The sequence below is a fragment of the Balaenoptera physalus genome, assembly GCF_965194825.1.
Source record: "Balaenoptera physalus genome assembly, chromosome: 7".
Classification (NCBI taxonomy): domain Eukaryota; kingdom Metazoa; phylum Chordata; class Mammalia; order Artiodactyla; family Balaenopteridae; genus Balaenoptera; species Balaenoptera physalus.
The window spans coordinates 13,249,234-13,269,293 of NC_138886.1; the positions used below are offsets into that span (position 1 = coordinate 13,249,234).

General features: G+C 56.6%; 1 protein-coding gene across 2 annotated transcripts in view; it reads right to left on the bottom strand.

The window, feature by feature from the left end:
• Positions 1 to 19,672, bottom strand: part of DAB2IP (DAB2 interacting protein) — a 193,648-nt gene extending 173,976 nt beyond the window's left edge. Inside the window, exon 1 of one of the 2 annotated variants that reach the window (XM_082467849.1) lies at positions 19,450 to 19,672. In XM_082467849.1, coding sequence (XP_082323975.1) covers positions 19,450 to 19,489 — 40 coding nt within the window. In that variant the 5' untranslated portion in view covers positions 19,490 to 19,672. The remainder of the gene's footprint in view (positions 1 to 19,449) is intronic. The other variant, XM_082467850.1, reaches the window with a different exon arrangement.
• Positions 19,673 to 20,060: the final 388 nt, after the last annotated feature.

Below are 20,060 nucleotides of genomic sequence, written 5' to 3' on the forward strand. Positions count from 1 at the left end.
TTGCCCCCTGTCTACGGGTCCTCCTTGTGAGGTTTTCAAAGCTCAGATCCAATCCTATTCCCTCTACCCTTACTTGAAAGCTTTCAGTGGTTTCATGTCACCTTCGTGTGGCCTACCAGACCCTGGGTGGTCTGACCCCTGCCCACCCCTCCAGCCTCCTTCCTTGCCATCTCCCCTCTCCCCTCTCTGCCTTCAGCCCCCCAGCCAGCTTCCAGGTCCCCAAATATGCGATGCTCCTTCCCATTACACAGCCGTTACACACGAGACTCCCCTCTCTGGACCACTTTCCTCTGTCCCCTCCCATCCTTGCCTCAGTTACTTCTTCCCATGGCAGCTTCAATGCCACGTCCTTAGGGAAGCCTTTTCGGGTTTTGCACACTACACATCCAGGGTGTTTATTGAAGTTGGTGACTGTACCTTTACCGTGTGACCACCGGATGTATGTGTTGCCCTCCCAGGGCTGGATGTCCCTGAGCACAGGGACCATGGCCGGTTTCATTCATTGTTGTATCTCTCCCCACCCCCAGCAAAGGCCTCAGCCCATAGTAGGCGCTCCATGGATGTTTGTTGAATGAATGAGTGAATCCGAGTCTGCTTGCACACCTCCAGTGCTGGGCTCTGTTTATCATTGTTGGACACTGTCCGTTGCCAGAAATGTCTACATCTCTGCACGTTGATATGTACACAAGTGTGGAGTGCTTTGCCAGGTGCTTCGTGTGTTCTCTCGCTTAATACTCACAGCCACCTCTGCGGATGCTCAGAGAGTTTAAGCGGCTGGCAGAACATCACATGGCATGGGAATACGCAGCCTGTCCTCAGACCCATGTCTGTCTGGCTGCAAATCCTGGGCTCTAGAGCCTATAATGCCACACCACCATTTTATAGTCGTACAAACCAATCAATGACTTAATCGCTTCTTCGGGCGGTGGGCCCTCACCCGATGATGGAAGTGAGATTCAAAACCACCGCGACTGAGGTATCATAGAATGAACACCCAGGCCCACAGGCACCCCCTGGCAGGGGTGACATGAAAGGAGGGGGAGGGAAGGGAGCAGAGTGAAGCTTCGATCCAGTGTGTGCAGCGCCCTGAGGGTCACGGAGCATAAACAGTAAAACGTGTAAACCTCCCTTCCAGCTCAGAGGTGTTTGAGAATCAGATAACGCAGAGAGAATGCAGCTGCAGTCAGACACTGTGAGTTACACTGAACAGGACGATGCTCTGGTTCCCAGGACAGGCCTCTTGGAGGGGCCACAGCCCTGCCTGAGTTTACTCAGTCCCCGATGCTTCGATTCTGCCTTTATCGTTTCTCTCACACTACCACCACCTCTACCCCCCGCCAGCTGTCCACGGCTTCCCTGAGTGCCAGAGTCCACATCACTGGGACTCCCTCTGTGCCAGGCTCTGGGGTCGGTGCTGGGGGCACAGATAAACAGAACAGTGGGCCGCTCACGTGTGCAGAGGAAGAGATAAGCAACAACACTGCCCGGGGCCCGTGGAGCACTCCTGGGCGCCAACCCCGTGCGCCCCTGACGGAGGCCGGTGGGTGGCTTTGGGGTCCCTGATGCCAGCCTTGTGGGCCAGAGGGGAGCCTCCAGGAAAGTCATCCGAGGAGATGATTTCTGAGTGTGTCTTAAAGGAGCAGAGAGAAGTTAGCCAGGCGGAGAGGAAACAGCCCCTTCCAAAGCGTGACAGCGTGAGACAGCCCAGCCCAGCGTGCTCAGGGATTCCGATCAAGCAGCTGGGAGACAGGGGGCAGGAAGAAAAGGGAGCTGGGCCAGGAGGAGCCCCGAATGCCATGCCCAGGAGCGGGGACTTCAGGCAAGCTCCTGGGAGGTCTTAAGTAAGGGAGGGACAGCCAATGCTTGAGTTTTACAAAAATCCCCTTATCTGGAGGAAGAAGGTGGGTTTGTTTGTTTATTTTTCTTTTTGCCGCACTGCGTGCCATGTGGGATCTTGGTTCCCCGACCAGGGATCAAACCCGCGCCCTCTACATTGGAAGCTCGGAGTCTTAACCACTGGACCACCGGGGAAATGCTTTTTTTTTTTTTTTTCTTTGAAGGTGGGTTTAAAGGGCACAGACTGGAGGCTGCGAAGCGCACAGAGGAGGGGGGTGACTGGGAGTGAGGAAGCGGGGACAGACAGCTCTTCAGAGGGACTTGGCTGGAAGGAAGACGAGAGATTGGGTGGTCGCCTGAGGGGAATGCTTTGGGTTGGGGTGGGGTTGGATGCTGTGATTTGCAACCTACATCCCCGCTTCCAGAATAGAGGACTCACTGCCCAGATGTGGGAAGGCTGCTGCAAGATGGCCCCCAGCTGTCAGCCTTCTCTGCGGGTGTCCTCTGCGGAAGTAAGCCACCACACTGGAGGTGACACCCCCTTCCCGGGTGTCCTTCCCTCCTGTCTAGTGGGCGGTCAGCCCAGGGACATAAAGTCCCAGCCCCTTGACACTACTCAGGACAGCTCTAGAGGACCATCCCTGCTCTAGCGCCTTCCCAGGCCCTACACAGGGGGGCTGAGACCTGCACTTAGACTGCGTGGCAGCTCAACTTCTCCTGCTCCCTGCCCTGCCCTTCCCTGCCCTTCCATAGGTGCCGAGCTGTCCAGCAGGCCCTGGTGGACCTCTTGCACCCCAATACATCTCAGAGCACCCCAATACGTTCTCCTGCTGCCTGGAGACCCCACCCTGTGCCTGGGAGAACTTGCTGGGTGTGCCTGGTGGGAATGACCCAGGAGAGAGTGTGACCTTGAAGCGGTCAGTGAGAGAGGTAAGCCATACTCTAGGGAGCAGGCAAGGTCTTAGGAGCAACGAAGAGGCCGGCTCCTCCCGAGAGGGAAGCAGAAATTGGAGGCAATTTGGGGTGGGGAGAGCGTCAGGATCTAGAGAGAGTCCTGGCCTTAACTTATGCAGCCAGAAGTAAGGTTGGCTGCTGAGAGGAAAGCTACATAGTAGAACAATTACCTGACAAAGTAACGACAGTAGTGCGAGATAAATGTTGCCACAGCAGTAGTCAGGAGTGCAGGGCCTCACAGTGTGGATAGGAGTTCGCCAGGCCGCATGCGCAGTGGGGAAAGTCATACCAGGAAGAGGAAACAGCTGGTGCCCAGAACCCAGCTGGGGATGCTCTGGGAGGCTGGGGTGGGATTGCCAGATGAAATACAAGATAGCCAATTAAATGAGACTTTCAAAGAAACAATGAATAATTTTTTAGTCTGTGTCCTATGCTATATTGGGGACATACTTATACTAAAAAATTGTACGTTATTTACCTCATCCCCTTCTGACCCCCTCCCTGCCAGCAGCCCACTAAGGGGTCCCCCATACTGTGGCCCAGGTACTGCTCAGATTCCGCCTTATCCCTCCCTTGCTCAAACACCTGCAGTGTCTCCCCATTGTCCAAACCCTCAATTGGTCATTTGAAGCCCTCTATTGTCTGATCTTCAGCCACTCTCCCGACCTCATCTCCCATCCTTGAACACCCCCAGCCCTTTAATCTCCCACCTCTGGGATTTTTGCTCAGCTGTTTCCTCTCTCTACAATTCCCTCCCCCATGTCCATGCTTCCAGGAAGCCCCCCAGATCCCTTTGGGTGAATAGAAGTGGTCATCTCCTCTGATCAGTAGCAGTAGCACCTTGGGTGAGTCATTGCTCATCTCTGAGCTTCCGTTTCCTCGTCTCTAAAATGGGGACAATACTGCCTCTCTCAGGTGTCTGACGGGACAAGAGACCATGTTCAGAAGACACCAGACACACTCTTGAATGTTGCCCATGTCTAGATCAGTGCCAGGCACCCAGTGGGCATAGAGGCACATTTGCTGAATTGAATTGACACAAAGGTCCTGAGCTTTCATTGTTTAACTTGGAATTATCATGCCCACCAGTGGAACTTAGACAAAGTCAATTTCTTATATGAAGATGATCTGAAAAGAGATAAATAATGAAGCCATTGCAATTCTGATTGTATAATGGGTTTCCCTCCCAGTCGACAAGGAACCAAACCAGCTCCCCAAGAAAGGACCTGTTTTGGAACCAAGCATGGTGCCCAGCCTCTCCAGCTCAGAGCAGGTAATATTCACCACACATGTTTCTGTCTCAAGCCCTCCCAATCCCAGACCACAAAAGGTGATTTCCTATAGCCATTAGCATAATTAGCTGACTGTGACGCTATAGAGATGTGATTAGATGAGCCTGTGATTTTTGCACAGTTATTTGTCTCAAGTAAGTCACCTGAAGTTCATCTGCCATCAGGATTCATGGCTGCATTCTGTAACAGCAGGGAATTATTTTGCTAATAACAGAGGTACCTTGATCTAATTTAGTTTTAATGCCAGGAGGTACCCTCCCAGAATAATCAGCTCCAGGGCAATTCCAATTTCCAGGTTTGTTACGTTCTGGAGAGAAGATTCAATTCAAGGAGGCTGAAGTTACTTCTTTATCACCCAAAGTCATCTAGGGGTGAAATGGAATCCTACCTCTGCGTGCTTGCAGAAAAATGCCGGGAGAGGTCCAGAGATAGGGAGCCGGGGAGAGGGGATGGCTCCCAGCCAAGAGGAACCACTGGAAGACATCACTGATGGGTGAGGACAGGTCTGAATTAGGACCACAGGCATTCCCTGGGAGAACCCGAATTTTCCTTGCATTCATTATCTCATTCATTCTTTTATTCCATTTCTGGGACCTCTCTGCAAGACCTATGCTGTTATTTGAGTACAAATATTGATAACAAACCCTTAGGCAGCCCTGTTCTAGATGCTTTACACGTATTAACTCATTACATCCCGTGAGGCAGATGGGTGCTACTGTTATTCCCATTCTATGGATGGGAAAGCTGAGGCAGAGAGGTTACAAAACTTGCCTCAAGTCACCCCGCTAGTAAGGGACGTGACTGGGATTTGAACCTTAGACCTTGAACTTCCTCAAGTTCACATACAAGGAAGAATCTGAGCCCGCCAGGAATTGTTCAACCCCTGCTCTGTGCTCTCATTTTTACCCCTCACAACAACTCTGGCACGGGGGTGTTGTGAGTCCCATTTTGTTGAGGAAGAAACTGAGTCTCAAGAGGGGGTTGATTTGGCCAAGGTCAACACAGTAAGTGCAAGAGCTGGGGCTTGAACCTGAGATTCTGATTCTATACCTGGTGCTACTCTGGCTAAAGCCAGGACGTCACAGTGTCTTTGAACAGCTCCAGAAGCAGGCTGGGTATAATGTAATTACAGTAAGTAATTACTGGCACAGTGACCAGACACCCAGCTCTGCTCTTTCCTTCCCACTTTGGGGCAGTTCCTCTTCCCCATCCCCCACCCCTCGCCCCAGAAATCGTGTCCTTTGCTGTCACCCCATGTTACCAAAGCCTACTTCCAGATTCCTACTCATTCACTCATGTGTTTATGCTTTCAGCAGAGGGCCCCGTGGTTCAGCGCGAAGGGCCAGGAGGTCGACATGGCTCTGCCACCCCATTCCTCTCTAAGCCCTGCTCTTATCTGTTCAAGAAGGAGGTGTGTTCTTTGTAAACTGATTGAGCCACAGAGCCGTCATTTCAAATGAAAAAGTTCAGGCAAACCCAGAGTTTACATCAGGTGAAAGCAAGCTGCTCTGGGCCGAGCTGTGTTAGGGGACGTGGGGGTCTCTCCTATATGTCAACCTCTGGACATCTCCTCTGACTCAATTGGAAAACCACTGGCCTGGACAGAGTGTCTTGGCTCTTGGGGTTCTTAGAACCAAGGAATCTGGAATCCCCTGATGGCAGGTGATACCCAAAATGCTGGGTGGGCAGCAAAATGCCCTCTTGACAGCCCCCACCCACCCCCTGAACACCTGTCCTGCCTTGTTGGTGGCATCAGGGGACAAATCTGAAAGGGACCTGTCAGCAAGGCCAGGCTGTGCCCAAACCCCTGGCCCTGGGGGAAGTTTTCCAGGAGTCTCAATGCAGAGAAACGTTCCCTGCTTCTCCCCACAGGCCTGTGGAGTCAGTCTGTCCTGGTACATCAGCCAGAGGACAGGCTACTCCTCTCACCCAGGCTCTGCCCATTTGTTTTCTCTCTCATCTTCTCCCTTTTCTAAAAACATAGTTTTTTTGTTTGTTTGTTTTTTAATCCCTCCCCCACTCCCTCCTTCTTTCAACAAATGCTCACTAGTCACCAGCTTTCTGTTCTAGGCCTGATGCTTCAGGGGAAATGGGCCAACTTCACACACAGAGAGACAGCTGCATCCTGGAGTGATTGGTGCCACCAATGCCCCAGGCATTCACTCACTCACTCACTGGAGCTGGGAAGGCTTCCTGGAGGCCGTGGTGACCAAAGGGGCACTAATGCACGAATAGGAGCTAGCCCAGTTTGGGGGTCATTGCCGATGGGGAGAAGATGGACATTCCAGGCTCAGAAGAGAGGTGGAGTTGGGAGCCGTGGAAGGTGGGGTGAGATAAGTATCCTTGAAGCGCTGTCCAAGGGCTGTGGACTTGATCCTGAGGGTCACGGGGAGTCAGTGGCGGGTTTAAGCAGGCCAGATGGGGAGGCTGGACATGCATTTTAGAAGCTCGTCTGGCTGCACATAGTTGGGGGTGAGGAGACGGTGAAATGGGGCTTCCTTTCCTTTCCCTTGTCGCCTCCCCACCCCTGTCCTCCCTCAACACGCAGCCGGGCTCCCCCCGGAGACACAGCCTGTGGACAGCAGGGAACTGAGGCATTGGCCTGTCCCGACCCTGGCCTGGGCCCCAGCCGGGAGGGCAGCCCTTGACCCATTCACCCCCAGGACCAAGGGTCAGGATGAGATCAGATCTCCATCCCCACCGGCTGGGAGGCTTTGATTTGGGGGCGGGGCTCTGAAAAGCGCCTGTTTGTGAATAGCAGCTAAAGCGGGGTAGCTTCCCCACCCCCTCCCCGCCCAGCACCTTCTATCCAGATCCTGGCTCTGACAAGCCCCTGCCCCGGCCGAGCAGCCCCACTGGGCCCGGATCACTGCCCCTCCTCCACACCGAGGCGGGCAGGGGGAGGTTTCAGCCCGAAACACAAGCTCTTTTGTTCCACCACTCAGCTCGGCTCTCAGCCCTGCAACGCGTTGGTGGAGGTTTTCCTGGCACTCAGGGAGCCCCAGGTCAGCTGAAGGATGAGGCTTGGAGTGGTCAGTGAGAGGCTGGGAACCGGGGCTGGAGGACAGGCGATTTCTGACTGCGGCTCTGGGCCCTGTCCCTCCCGTTCCTCGGCTCCTGCTTACTCTGGGACAGTGGTTCTTCATCGGGGGCAATTTTATCCCGCAGGGAACATTTTGCAATGTCTGGAGACATTTTTGGTTGTCACGACTTGGGCTGGGGGTTGGGGGCGGATATGGTACTGGCATCTGGTGGGTAGAGGCAGGGATACTGCTAAACATCCTCTGACGCGCAGGTCGGTCGGTCCCCATGACAAAGAGTTATCCGCCCCACGTGTCAGTAGTGCCAAGGTTGAGAAACCCCGCCTGAGGGAACAGCCCCTCGCTCTGTGTCCTCAGCCGTGACTCAGCCTTCCTTCAGGCCGGTCACCCCCAAGCTTCAGGCTGGGAGACTTGGGACACTCATTCCCACCTCTGCACCCTTGCCCAGGCTGTTTCCCTTGCTGGGGTACCCTCCCTGCTGCCCTCCACTTATCTCAATCTCATTTCTCTCCACCCCCTCCTACCTGTTGGGACCCTCCCCTGCTGCCTGCACCAGCCCCCGCTGCCCCCTCCCGGAAGCCATCTCTGACTCCCTGATACCAATTCCTCCCTTCCCTGTTCAGCCACTGCCAGCTTCGGCCCTCAGTTTGCACATCTATGCAATGAACTGGCCAGGTGAATAGAGAACCCAGGCCCTTCCTGCCTCTTCCTGGCACAGGACTAGGCAACTTGGGATGCTCAGTGCAGACTCGCAGTGGCACAGAGTGGGATGCACGCCGGCTTTGGAGCCAGCAAGACCAGGGTTCAAATCCTGCTCTACCATTTCCTTGCAGTGTGACCAGGGGCAGATTGCCAAACGTCGCTCTGCCTCAGTTTCCCCCTCTGTAAGATGAGTGAAAGCTCTATGAGCTGTGCACTTTTCCCTTCCCTCCCCTTGTTCCCTGTCCGGCTGGTTTACCTCATTAAGGTGCCCCCCATCTCTGGCCAATCTCAGATTCAGAACCATCTACAATTGGGGCCAAGAGGAAGAGGATTAGAGTGTCCCTCATACTTCTCCCTAGAAGCTGAGCTTGCACTGCTTGGGCTGCTGAGGACCTCGGGGAAGGGAGACCTCTGAAACTGGAGGTTCAAAAATCCAGAGGCTGGGCAGGTCCAGGTGAGCAGTGGCGCAGGAATGCCACTGGGTTCCCGGCCTTCTTGGCCTCTCTGCCTCTGTGCGCTCTTCCCAGCTTCCCAGCCCCCTCCTGTAGGCTTCCCCTACTGGGGCTGTGACCTCCCCAGGTAGACAGCCGCCCAGGCTTAGCTGAGCTGGCTCAGGGGAGGGGCACTGTGTTGAGTAGACGTGTGGTTTGGGGTCTTAGGAATTCAGGGGAGGCAGCACAACTGCATCCCTCCCCTGCTTGGACCTATTCATGGCTCCCTGGATGCAGGATGAAACCCAAGCCCCTGAGCCTGGAACCCCTAACCTCTCCAGGCTCCTCCCCTACCTCCTCCCATCTGGATTTTGGGGTCCAGCATCACTGAATCACTCAAAGTTTCCAGTAGACCCATCCCCAGCCTGCTCACTACCTCTTTCTGCAGGCCAAGCCCTGGTTACCTTTAAGCTCAGCACCTCCCCTGCACACCACCCCCCAGGCCTCCCTGCGCTGGGCTGTCATTGTAGCTTTGGGCCCCTGTCCTGAGCTTTTCCCTGAGGACAGGGACCCAGCCTTGTCCTTCCCTGGGCCTCCAGTGCCTGGCAGGCAGCTAGCTTGGAGGAAGTGCTCAACATGAATTAAAAGAAGTGAACGTGGGCAGGGGAAAAAGACATCCCGGCCCCCCCATCCCCCCCAGTACCCTCCTCCCCCAATTCCAGTGGCTGTCCCTTAGAATCACCTGGTGGGGGTGGGGTGGGGGGAAGGGAGGGGATGAATTTAATATTCCAATGCCCAATCCCCCTGTAGACTAATTGAATCCAAATCTCTAGGGCTGAGGCTGGGGTGAGGGTTAGAACTCTCTGGATGACTGAGATCAGACCATGTCCTCTCCCCCTTCCTGGGGGCAGTGGACACCCCTGGCAAGTGAGCTGACTCTTGGGGGAGGCTTCCAATGCTCTTTAATACCCACTGTGTGTTGCATTGATCAGAGAAGCTCTTTACCGCTTGCATCGGGTCATTCATTCCACAAACATCAGCAAAAAGTGCTGAGGCACCGAGACAGGCGGACACCTGGGTGTGACAGGGGAGCAGAGGAGGATGAGGGATGCTGGGAGCACTTGTTAGAGAGTCCCCTGGTCTGGGATGGGGACTGGAGGCAGAGGGTGAGGCAGGATGCCCAGGGCGGGGCTGGCAACAGGGCCGGGGTGTGGGGTGTGAACTAGGCCGCGTGTGGGCAGGGGTGAGATGGAGACCGCAGATGTGAGGAAGGGGCGGGGGTTGTGGAAGGAGAGGGAGTCGTGCTTGGGCATCTGGGTGACTTGGCTAGAGGAGGAGGAAAAGGAGTCTGCCGGGAAGAGTGAGAAGGGACAAGGATGGGGGGGAGGGGCGTGAGGGTCACATGCTTGCTGGTAGTGAGAGATTCCAACAATGACAAATGCAGTAATAATAATCACAGTAATAACCACCAACGTCAACTGAGGGTTAACTCTGCCTGAAAGGGTCTCAGGACTGTTTTTTAAGCATTACCTGTTTACTCCTCCTAGTAACTTGTGAGACAAGGGCTAGCGTCATCATCCCATCTCACAGACGGGAAAACTGAGGCTGGGGGAAGTTACAGAATTTTTCCAGAGCCACATACTCCCTGGTAAGTGGCAGGGATCTGATGCAGGTGGGCTGCCCGTCCAGGGACCCTGGCCTGACCCACCCACTCCCAGCCCACCCCGCCAGGGCCTCTCAGCCCGGAGGAGCAGGGAGCCTGCGCCTGACATCCCGCATTCAGCAGTTAGGGCTCCCCTGGTGGCCTTGGCCAGAGCAGTCTGGGGCAGGGGGTGGTGCTGAGGAGCACGTGGGTGGTGAGGGACCCGGGCGGCCCTGATGGAGCTCGGCTGTGAAGGAGCAGGGAGGCTGGGTGCGCTGCGGGGTTGAGATGTGGAAGAAGGGATGGAATGGCAGGCTCGTGGAAGGGGGAGAAGCGGCCGGTGGAGGGGCTGAGCGGGGGGGCCCCAGGCAGGTGGAGGGCGGGGGGTGCAGACCCCAGAGCCATCTGGCCTCAGCGGGGAGCTGAGGGAAGGAGGCAGAGCTGAAGCACCAACACCAGTGGACCTGGAGGGGCCTGGAGAGCCTTCGGGCGCGGGAACCTCACGCCTCTCGCTGCCCCCAAGTCTGTGCAGCTGAATGGGGTGGGAGGAGCTCTGCGGGAGGGGAGGGGGCAGGGCTGGAGCCTGCAGGCCCAGCGGGAGGGAGGCAGAGAGACAGAGACAGAGAGAGACAGAGATTCAGGAATACTTGAGCGGGCACCGTCCATCCCCCACAAGCTGTCGGAGGCCCAGTCTGGGAGAGGAGCCCCAGAAGACGGGGCACAGACACCCCGACTGGGCCCACCACAGAGCTGGCCAAAGGAAAGACTGAAGGGTCTCGGAGCCGGAACCCTCCTAGGCGCCCCGGCTTCCAGGCCATGAAGTTGGCACAGACGCTTGGTCAAGGACAGTCTCACCAGGAGAGAAGGGTCTCTACTGTCCCTCGCAGGCAGGTGGGGGAGGGGTGCGGAGACCAGGTACCAGGAGGGAAACCAGGGACAGACCTGGGACAGCCCCAGGAGGCTCCCGAGTCAGACCCTGAACCTGGCAGCCTGGGCTTCGGGAGGCCAGAGCCCACCCTCCCTCCAGACTTGTCTGGCCACCTCCTGGTTCAACCTCACACTGTGTTCCAGGTCCCCTCCCTCCGCTGCCCTCGTTCTCCATGCCGAACATTCCACCATTAGTAAAGGCGGGGGGAGGCCATTTATCTGAAATTTGGGTCAAGGGAGAGAGAGTCCTGGGCAGAGGTGGGCTGGCGGCTAGGGGACAGGCACCCCAGCCATTTCAGGACCTGTGGTCCCCTGAGCGGGCTTTTCCGGAGCACAGCCTCCCTCATTCTGGTGCCGAGTCTGTGGTACTCCGGGGCGGGAGTGTGGGGCCCCCTCACCCTCACACGCTCGCTCACAGCCGAGACGGAGACCCACCTGCTAGCGCTCCATCCCACTGGCAAGGCGCTCGTGCCCTCAGAACAAGTTCGTGTGCATGTACACACACATGCACATGCACAGAGGCATGCCGCGATGTAGGTCACCGGCTGGAGTGCCTCAGGCCTGGGGTTGTGAGGACCGAGCCATCTGGGCGGAAACTTCCAGATTGGACAGAAATGCACCCCTCCCTTCGTCTGCGTCCCCCCCTTCTCGCCTGTGTCAATCTGACCCGAAGCCTCTCTAGGCTTCTGTTTGGTTTTCCCAGAATCCCCTGGCTGAGACTGCGGAACCTGACTCCATCCAGGGGAGGGGGCATCTTCTCAGCGTGTGTATCCTTGTGCGGGGCTGCATGGAGTCTACAGAAGACACAGGGGTGTGGCCCCAACTTGAAGGCTTCGCAGGCATAGCCCGTGAGACGTCCTAGGACTAGAGGTGGTAATGACCAAGAGGGCACAGTCAAGCAGAGAATAGAGCAGCCTCAGCCAGTGGTCAGGGCTGGCTTTCTGGGGGAGGTGGCAGGACCTTGGCTGGGGAGGTGAGTAAAGGTTTCAAAAAGCCTAGGAAGGGGAATGGTACTGATGCAGCTGGGAAGGTCTAAGATGCTGCCATCCTCCACCCTGGAATTGGGGCCTCTCTGGAGGTCATCTGGAATGACCATCACAGACTCTTCTACCGAAAACCACTCGATGGCCCTGCAGGCCTTTCAGACACAGCAAGCCCAGAACATCACTCCCCACCCCACCCAGAATATGCCCTTCCACCCATGTCCCCCTCTCAGTGTGGACACCAACAGTCCTGCCACACAGGCGAGAGACCAGGTCACACTGACCTCTTTCCTCAGCCCACCCCCTCAGCCTCCAACTTTTCAATCTGGCACATGGAGCAGCTCACAGTCCAGAGGTGAAGACAGGCAGGGAAGCAAATGCACTGTACTCATTGGCGTGTGGCAGGCTAGCAGGAAACCCAGGGTGCCTGGGAGCTCAAAAAAGGTAGTCAGGGAAGGCTGCCTGGAGGAGGTGACACCCAAGCTGAGACTGCAGGCTGAGCAGGAGTGGCCAGGTTGGGGGGAGGAGTAGTGGGGAGAGATGAGATGGGAGAGTATTCCAGGCAGGGGGGATTAGCAAGTGCAGAGTTGAGGATGGCACATTCAAGACAGAGATTACTTGGTCATGATGGAATAGAGAGAAAGAAGGGGTGTGCTGGAGACAAGGGCAGAGGTGTCATCCAGGAGTCAGATGGTGGACTGCCTTGACACTGTGGTAATGAGTTTAGACTCTCTCCTGCTGCATTGGGGTGCCCTGTGGGACTTTAAGATGCCTGAGAGTGGCCCCTTTAGCTGCACACAGAGGATGAGTTTGGGGGATGGGCGGAGACAGGGATCCCCAAGAGGGGGCGAGGTAGCTGTCTAGCAGTCCACTGTGGGGCGTGGCCTGAGGTGGGGGCTGGGAGATGGAGAGTCAAGGCAGAGCTCAGGACCAGTTAGGAAGTAGAATGGCCCTTGAGTGGTTCTGGTTCCTCCTCTCTCAGGTCCCCATCTTCTCATCGTGTAATGGGGGATGGGCAGGAGGACCCCCAAAGACCCTCTCCCTTGGATCTCCTCACACTTGGGGCCATTTTCTGTTTGCTCCAGTCTTCCCAGGCTTCTGAGGTGACCTCTTGGGAGGAACCCCCTCTGGGAGGGGCATAGCTCTGGCTTCCGAAGGCCTGGGGTGTAGTCAGCAGCCCAGGGCACATCCACCCAGTAGAAGGAACGAGCTGGGCAGTGGGAACAAAGGGCTGGACTTGGAGCGCCCAATGGTTGGCCCAGGGAGGCCAGCCAGTGAGAAGGTGCTGAGACACACTGGGCCTCATGGAAAAGGCCCACCAGCCTTCTTGGCATAAGGGGGACCAGAGCAGTGGTCCAGGAGCCTGGGTGTGAGTTAGGCCCCATCACTCACAGGACTGAGATTTGGGTTAGTGACCTCACCTCCTTGTGCCTCAGTTTCTTCATCTATAAAATGGGGATTAACACATGCCAGGAAATACATCAGGTGGTAGGAAAGCTTAGGGAGACCAGTCCCTGCTGCTGAGTGATTCAACAAAGATCTGCAACTAGGTACCACAAGGTAACCTCGAGGGAGGGGCTGGCTCCAGGCAGCCACCGTCCAGGACAATACAAGAAGGAATGATCTGGGAGGTGGCTACTGCTGTCCCCAATCCTCTGTGGAGAGGCGCAGAGAGCCATGTGGCCCAGACGCCGGGGAGGTGCAGCAGGATGGAAGCCCAGGCCCGTGCAGGAGGACAAGGGTGAAATGTCTTTTCTTCCTGGGTTAGCTGCTCCCTCCTTCTCCCACCAGGAGCCCCTCTCCTTGAGCTTCCTCCTGCTCTGCTGGGGGTGCTGCGGGCACAGGGGCCACCCTCCCGTCTTCCCCAGGCCTCACTCCCTGGCCTTCTTGTGTGGCCAGCTGCTCTGGCTTGGGAACATCCATGATTTAAGCCCCTCCCCGTCCAGCCTCATTGTTCTTTATTGACTCTTCTTCCTGATTTCGCCTCATCCCAGAGTCCCGTGGGGCAAGAAGTGGGGTCTCCACCCCTCGTCCACCTGCCCAGCTGGGGGAGTTCAGAGGCCCAGGCAAGGCCGGCCAGCAGGACTGAGGCTCTCCTGGGCACAGGGAAAGGCTGGGGGTCAGGATACCCAAGGGGCAGCCCAGGGTGGGCAGAAGCACAGGCATCTGAGAGTCCTGGGTTTGAATCATGGGCGGCCCCACTAGCTTGTGGTCTTGGGCCCTTCTAAGCCTCAACTGTCTCATCTGAGCAATGGGGCCATTCCTTCCTCTGTGAGGAGCCCACAACTCCATGTGGAACACTTAGCACACAGCTGGGCACGTAGTAAGAGCTCAGTAAGTGGGGTCCCTGCTCTGCCTCTCTGGCCTGATTCCTTCACCTGTGAACAGACCTAAGGTGGGGCTGTGGCCTCTCCTGTTCCTTCCGTCCCCAGAGGCCCAGCCAGCTGGTCCACAGCAAAGTCCTAGAGCAAGATGGAATGAATCTGGATTTGGCATCCCTTCCCCACCCCAGGCAGGCCGGGCGGCCATCATTACCTCAATTTCACAGATGGGGAAACTGAGTTTTGCTGTTGAGTTAGCTCAGCAGCAGAGCGAAGAGGGGGCCCCAGGCTCTTGGCCCTGAGGAGGCAGAGGAGGCCTGATCCATCCACACAGCACAGCCTCAGAGAAGGGCCTAGTGGGCACTGGTTCAGAGCTCGGGCTCCAGGTGGGACAGACCGACATGACTCTCAACTCTGCCATTCGCTCACTGTGTGACTTTGGGTGAGTCACCCAGCCTCTCTGAACTTGTTTCCTCATCTTGAACATGAGAATGACAACACCAGCCTCACAGGGTCGGGGAAAGGGGAAGCGAGATGATGAATGTGAGGCACGTGGCCGGCCAAATAGCTGCTGTTTTATGGTTATTTTCTATTTGTTACCAGCTGAGACAAGCCGCTTATGACATCTTCAGCTTCCCCCTCTCAAGGGGGAAGGGCCAGGGAGTGGTGACATCAGGCCCCCTGACAGCTTCCAGCCCAAAATAGCCCTCTCTTTAGACTGACCCTCTCCCGTTACAGCGGCTTCTGCACCCACTGTCCCCAGCTGACATGACATCACCGTCACGGCTCCTGCCCTGTCGTGCTCGTCTCCTGAACTGCTCCAACAAACACTCCTGGCGAGACAGGATTTTAGGCGGTAGCTTTGGCGCAGGGACAGCTCTTGGAAAGTGCAGCAAAATGAAGCCCCAGGGCTCTGTCGCAACCTGGGTTAAACCACTGACCTCTCTGTAAGGTCGTGGTGTCACTTACTTTCCCTGAGCCTGTTTCCTCATCTGGAAAATGGAGCTATAACAGCAGCCTACCAGGTTTGTTGAGGATTCAAGTAGGCAGAGTGTGGGGCCTGGCCTGGAGTAGGTGCTCAGTAAATAGTACTGGTTCTTTTACATGCAGCACCTGGAAGTTTACAAAATCACCTCATCTGCCTCCCTACAGGGCCCCCAGCTGGAGCTGATGTCCTGTGCTGGTATCATCGGGAAGAAACTGAAGGTTCTGAGCTGCCGGTTCCGCCCCCAGGGTTTCCAAAGCAACCAGCCCCTTCTGGAGCTTTTATCCTAGTCGTCTGTCTGAGCCCAACTCCCTCACCCAAGAATCATGAACTCCCCCCAACAGGTGTCCGGCCTCCCATAGTTGTATCTCATCACTCCTCTGGAGACCCCAGCCAACCCGGGAAGCAGGCAGGGCAGGACTGAGTCTGCCCATTTGTCAGACAAAGAAGCTGAGTCTGAACAAGGAGCAGGGACCTGGTCCAGGCCACCCGATGGCTGAGGCAGCCGGGCTGAGGCTCAGGCCGCAGGGAGGGAAGACGGTGCCAAGTGCTGAGTCGGATTTAGAATCTTAGATGGTCAGAGCTGGAGCAGTCAGGGGTGTGGAGTGCAGTACCCTCATCGGACAGCTCAGGAAACAGAAGTCCGGAGAGGAGGAGGATGCCTGAGGGCACGAGTAAGTTAAGGGCGGGATCCAGCTGGTGCCATTCACCATTCACTCATTCATTCATTCATCCAGTGAGTGTGTATTGAGCATCTCCTCAGGGCCAGGCACCGTGCAGGACCCTAGAGATACTGCAGCAAACAAGACACAGCCCCTACTCGCAAGGATCTCAGGGTCTCGAGTGGGAGTCAGGTCAGCGAGCAGTTGATCATCTTGCCCCCTCCCTCAGCAATCACAGGCACAGAGGAAGGAAGTGATTCTCTGGGCAGGCCTTTCCATGCAGCTCTGAAGGGCCCATGCCAGAGGGGGTCGGTCAGATCTTGTCTGGCCCTCGCCCCAATTTACTTACACATGGGGAAACTGAAGCCCCTCCACGAAGGGCTCTGCTAGGGTTAGTGCACAGTCTCCAAGCTCCCTCCTCCTTGCCTTCCTGCCTGTGAATGTTGTGTAAAAGAAACCCCTGCTCCTGTGTTTGCCACTCCCCCCAGCTGTGGTCTGAGCCCTCGCTGGCCTTGCTCTAAGGGTCCCTCATCTCAGGACCCCCTATGGGGCTCTACTCAGCCCTGTCTGCTGAGATGCCCTGAATGTGCCGGAGGCCTCCAGAACATCAGTGTCAGTGGCTGGGGACGTAGCCAAACTCCTTGCAGCCCCTGAGCACCTGATGAACGGAATTAGAGCTCAGGATATCCACCCGACGGAAGGGAGTCTTGCCCTGCTTGAAGCAGGGAAGGGGGGCCCAGAACCCCAACCCCAGCTGTGCCTCTCCCAACCCTGTCCCCATAGAGGCTCCTGGGCTCCCTAAGGAGCTCAGATTGCCAACCCCTGACCAGAAGCATCACCCTCATTGGAAGTTTCTCCAGTCTCCGTGCCTTTGCACCTGCTGTTCTCTCTACCTGGAATGCCTTTCCTCACCTCTTTGGCTAGGCCAACCGAATCGCCCACTCACTCATTCACAAGTATTTGTTGGATGCTTACTACAGGCCAGGCAGAGAGCTATGCTCTGAGGATAACGGCTGTCAGGGAGCTTAGAGATTAGTGGGGGATACAGAGGTTAAACACATACACATACCATAATGTGTAGTGCAACTAGGAACAGGTCCTATAAAGGAAAAGAGAGAGCAGAAGAGTGGGATCTAATTTGATGGATCGGGGGAACATGATCTAGGGAAAGCTCCTCTGAGGAAGTGACTTTCAGTGGAGACTGGGAGGAGGAGGAGGAATTAGCTCAGTGAAGACTGAGAGGAAGAGGCAAGGAAACCACGTGTGTGAAGGCCCTGGGCTGATAACTAGCTTGCTGAGTGTGAGGAAGGTCAGATCACTATGGCTGGAGCCTACAGAGTGAGGGGGTGAGGACAGAACAGTCAGATCACGGAGGGAGGCAGAAGATGCTGACCTTGGTGATAGGACCACGTGGGTAACAGGTAGCGGGAGGGGTTCAAGAGAAGGAACCAGAAAAAGAGACTGAGAACAGATGGGAGAAAATCAGGAGGGTGGCCTAGCCCAGAAGCCAGCTGAAGAAATTGTTTCAGAAAAGAGAGAGTCATCCTCTTCTTCGGTGGAGGAGTCACCTCCACCGGGAAGCCTTCCTGGACTCCACGTGTGGGGTTAGGTGTTCCAGGGAACCCTGGCCTTCCCCATCAGAGAGCACTTACCTCTCTCTCCCAGACTAGCCTGGGAGTGTCACAAAGACAGAGACAAGGTTTGACTTACCTCTCCAACCCCAAAACTTAGTCCAGGACCTGAAAGTAGTATTTGTTAGATGAATAAATGCAGGACCTGGGCTTAGAGAGGAAGTGACTCTGAGGCCACAGATGTCCCTTGCTTCCCTGGCCAGGATGGCCCGTTCAGCGTGGGGACATTCCCAAGGACTTCCTGGGCTCCCCTCCATTCCTGCCTGCCCCTTTCCTAAGGAACCCTCTCCTGTCCCTTGTCCTCTTCCTCTCAGTTTCCAGGCTCCTCACTGCCTGACCAGCTTCCAGAAGGCCAGCCACAGGGGAAGACAAGGATCTGATGGTGCATGGGCCCTTCAGTTAGGGTGCAAGCAGCCTCCGTTTCCAGGGCCCCTGGGCTTACCCTGCCCCAAGGCTGCCACTAGCAAACCCAGGGGACAGCAGGTCGGGATTGTGGGTTCCCGAGAGACCACTGGGTTCCAGGTGGGGAGATGGAGCCCCAAGGGATTTGGAGCCTTGCTTGGCTCTGGGTTGGTCCCCCAGACAAGGGTCTGTGCCCTCCGTGGGGTAGCATCCCCGTGCCAAGCTTCAGGGGAACATCTCTGGAGACCAGCGGGCCTGTCGCACACCCCAGACGGTCTGCCCCCACCTCCCCCCGAGGAACTCATCACTCTGAACCCAGTATCATTTGTCTGTCTCCCATTGGAGGCTGGGAGCTCTTCCAGGGCCAGGGCCTCCGTCTCCCTTTTCTCCCCTCTCCCTCTCTCTTTCCTCCCAACATTCACTAAACACAAACTGTTTTTTAGGCTTGAGTTCTTTATTCCAGCATCCCTGACCCTGACACAGAGCCTGGCACGTGGGGGTCACTCGGCGTGCGTCCACTGGCCACCCGACCGCCCAAAGACGCCAGGCCAGCGGGCTGCCAAGCTCCCCCGAGGGGTGCAGCTCCAAACGTGGCAAAGGGCCCCTCTCCCTGGAAAGAGCTGAAGCTGGCAGGAGGGAGGTAATTTGGCCTTGAATCTGTGCCCAGCGGCCAGGCCTGGCTGCGGTGGGGCTTGGGGGTCCAGAGGGAGAAGAAAACAGTTTTCTTAGCAGGGACCATGGTCCCAGGAGGGTCTGGGCCCCCAAAAGGCGGATCCAAGCTGGGGTGAGGCCTCCCTTGACTAGCGCTCCTCTCTGAGGCCAAAAGGGCCCTCTCCCTACTGAGCCCTAAAACCTGCTGGCCCCCCAGGGCCCTCCTCCCTCAGTCCCTCCTGCCCTCCTGCCTCTCTCCTTTGCACAACACAGAGATGGCCAGAGCGCCCCAGGCGTCCTAGCCAAAGGTGCACAGCCTGGCCGGGCTGAGCAATGGGGTCTTAGTTCCCTGCACCCCTGGAGCCCCAAGCCTGCAGAAACTGCCCTGGCCGAGGCATTCCGAGCCTTACAAGTCCCTGCCGTGGGCTCCAGACAAGTTGCTCTGTCCCAGGCAACTTTTCCCTAACAATCTGCCCGGGGTTTGCAGGGAGCCTGCGTCAGGGGCAGCTCCCCGGTGGCAGCTCCTGGGGCCCTGCAAAGCGAGGAGTGCTTACAGCCGGGCTTTAATTACAGACTGCGTTCCTGTTGCCTGGTCCATCTATATTTATCTGCAGGATCTCACTAATTAAACTCCCCGCAGCACCCGCACCCGGCAGGCCTGGGGACAGCGAGTGAGGCAGACAGGCAGGGGGGCTGCAAACTTCCTTCCTTTCCTTCTTCCGTCCAGGAGCAAAACAGAAGCCGCCGAAACTCTCTCTCCCTCTCCCAACCCTGCCAATGCCCGGTCCAAGGGGCTGCCCCAGGCCCCGCTCCTGGAACCCTTCAACGCTGTGCCAAAATTCCCGGCACCCATGACCCCCAGGTCCCAAGACCAGGCAGTGCCCATCTTCCTCCCCGCTTTAACTCGGATTCCTGCAGCCAACAGAGAAAAGTCTGCCTGAGCAGCGGCTGAATCCCCAACTCTGCCACTTTGCCGGCGCTTGTCTTACCGAAGGAGTCGTCTTGGTCCAGGAGGGAGTCGGGCTCCATGGCGTGTGCGCCCCCAGCCCCTGGCCCCGCCTGATTTATGAACCGAGGCTGTCTCCATGAGCGTCTGGGTTTCTCCTTTTGTATTCCATCTGGCGGCTTTTCCAACTAGATGACTGGGTATTCCTGCAAGCAGGCCCCTTTCCAGCCCTCGCCTTCATACAGTACATTTAAAGTAGCAGTAACCTCTTTTTCCTCCCCCCGCAGCCTGGCTGGAAACATTAGAAGGGACCGAGGCAGCGAGATGTCTAAAATAGGAAGACGCCGGGGACGATTGGCCTGGCTGCCTGCGATGCTGGCTGTGGGGATCTGGCCCCGCTGTGCAGATGGAAGAGCTAAGAGGTAAGGCTGAGCCTGGGCTGAGCATCTGGAAGCTGGCTCTGGGGCCCAGGCATCTGTGGGAAGGGGGGAGGCTGACCCACCCGTGGGAGGGCATGCGGGGTCCGCTCTGTTCACTGCCCAGCGCCCAAACCCCAGGGGCTTCTCCCAGGCTTTGCTGGAACCTCCCACTCAAATCTGTTCTACAGACATTTCCTGCGGTGTGGGGGATGCAGAAATTGACTCATCCATCCAT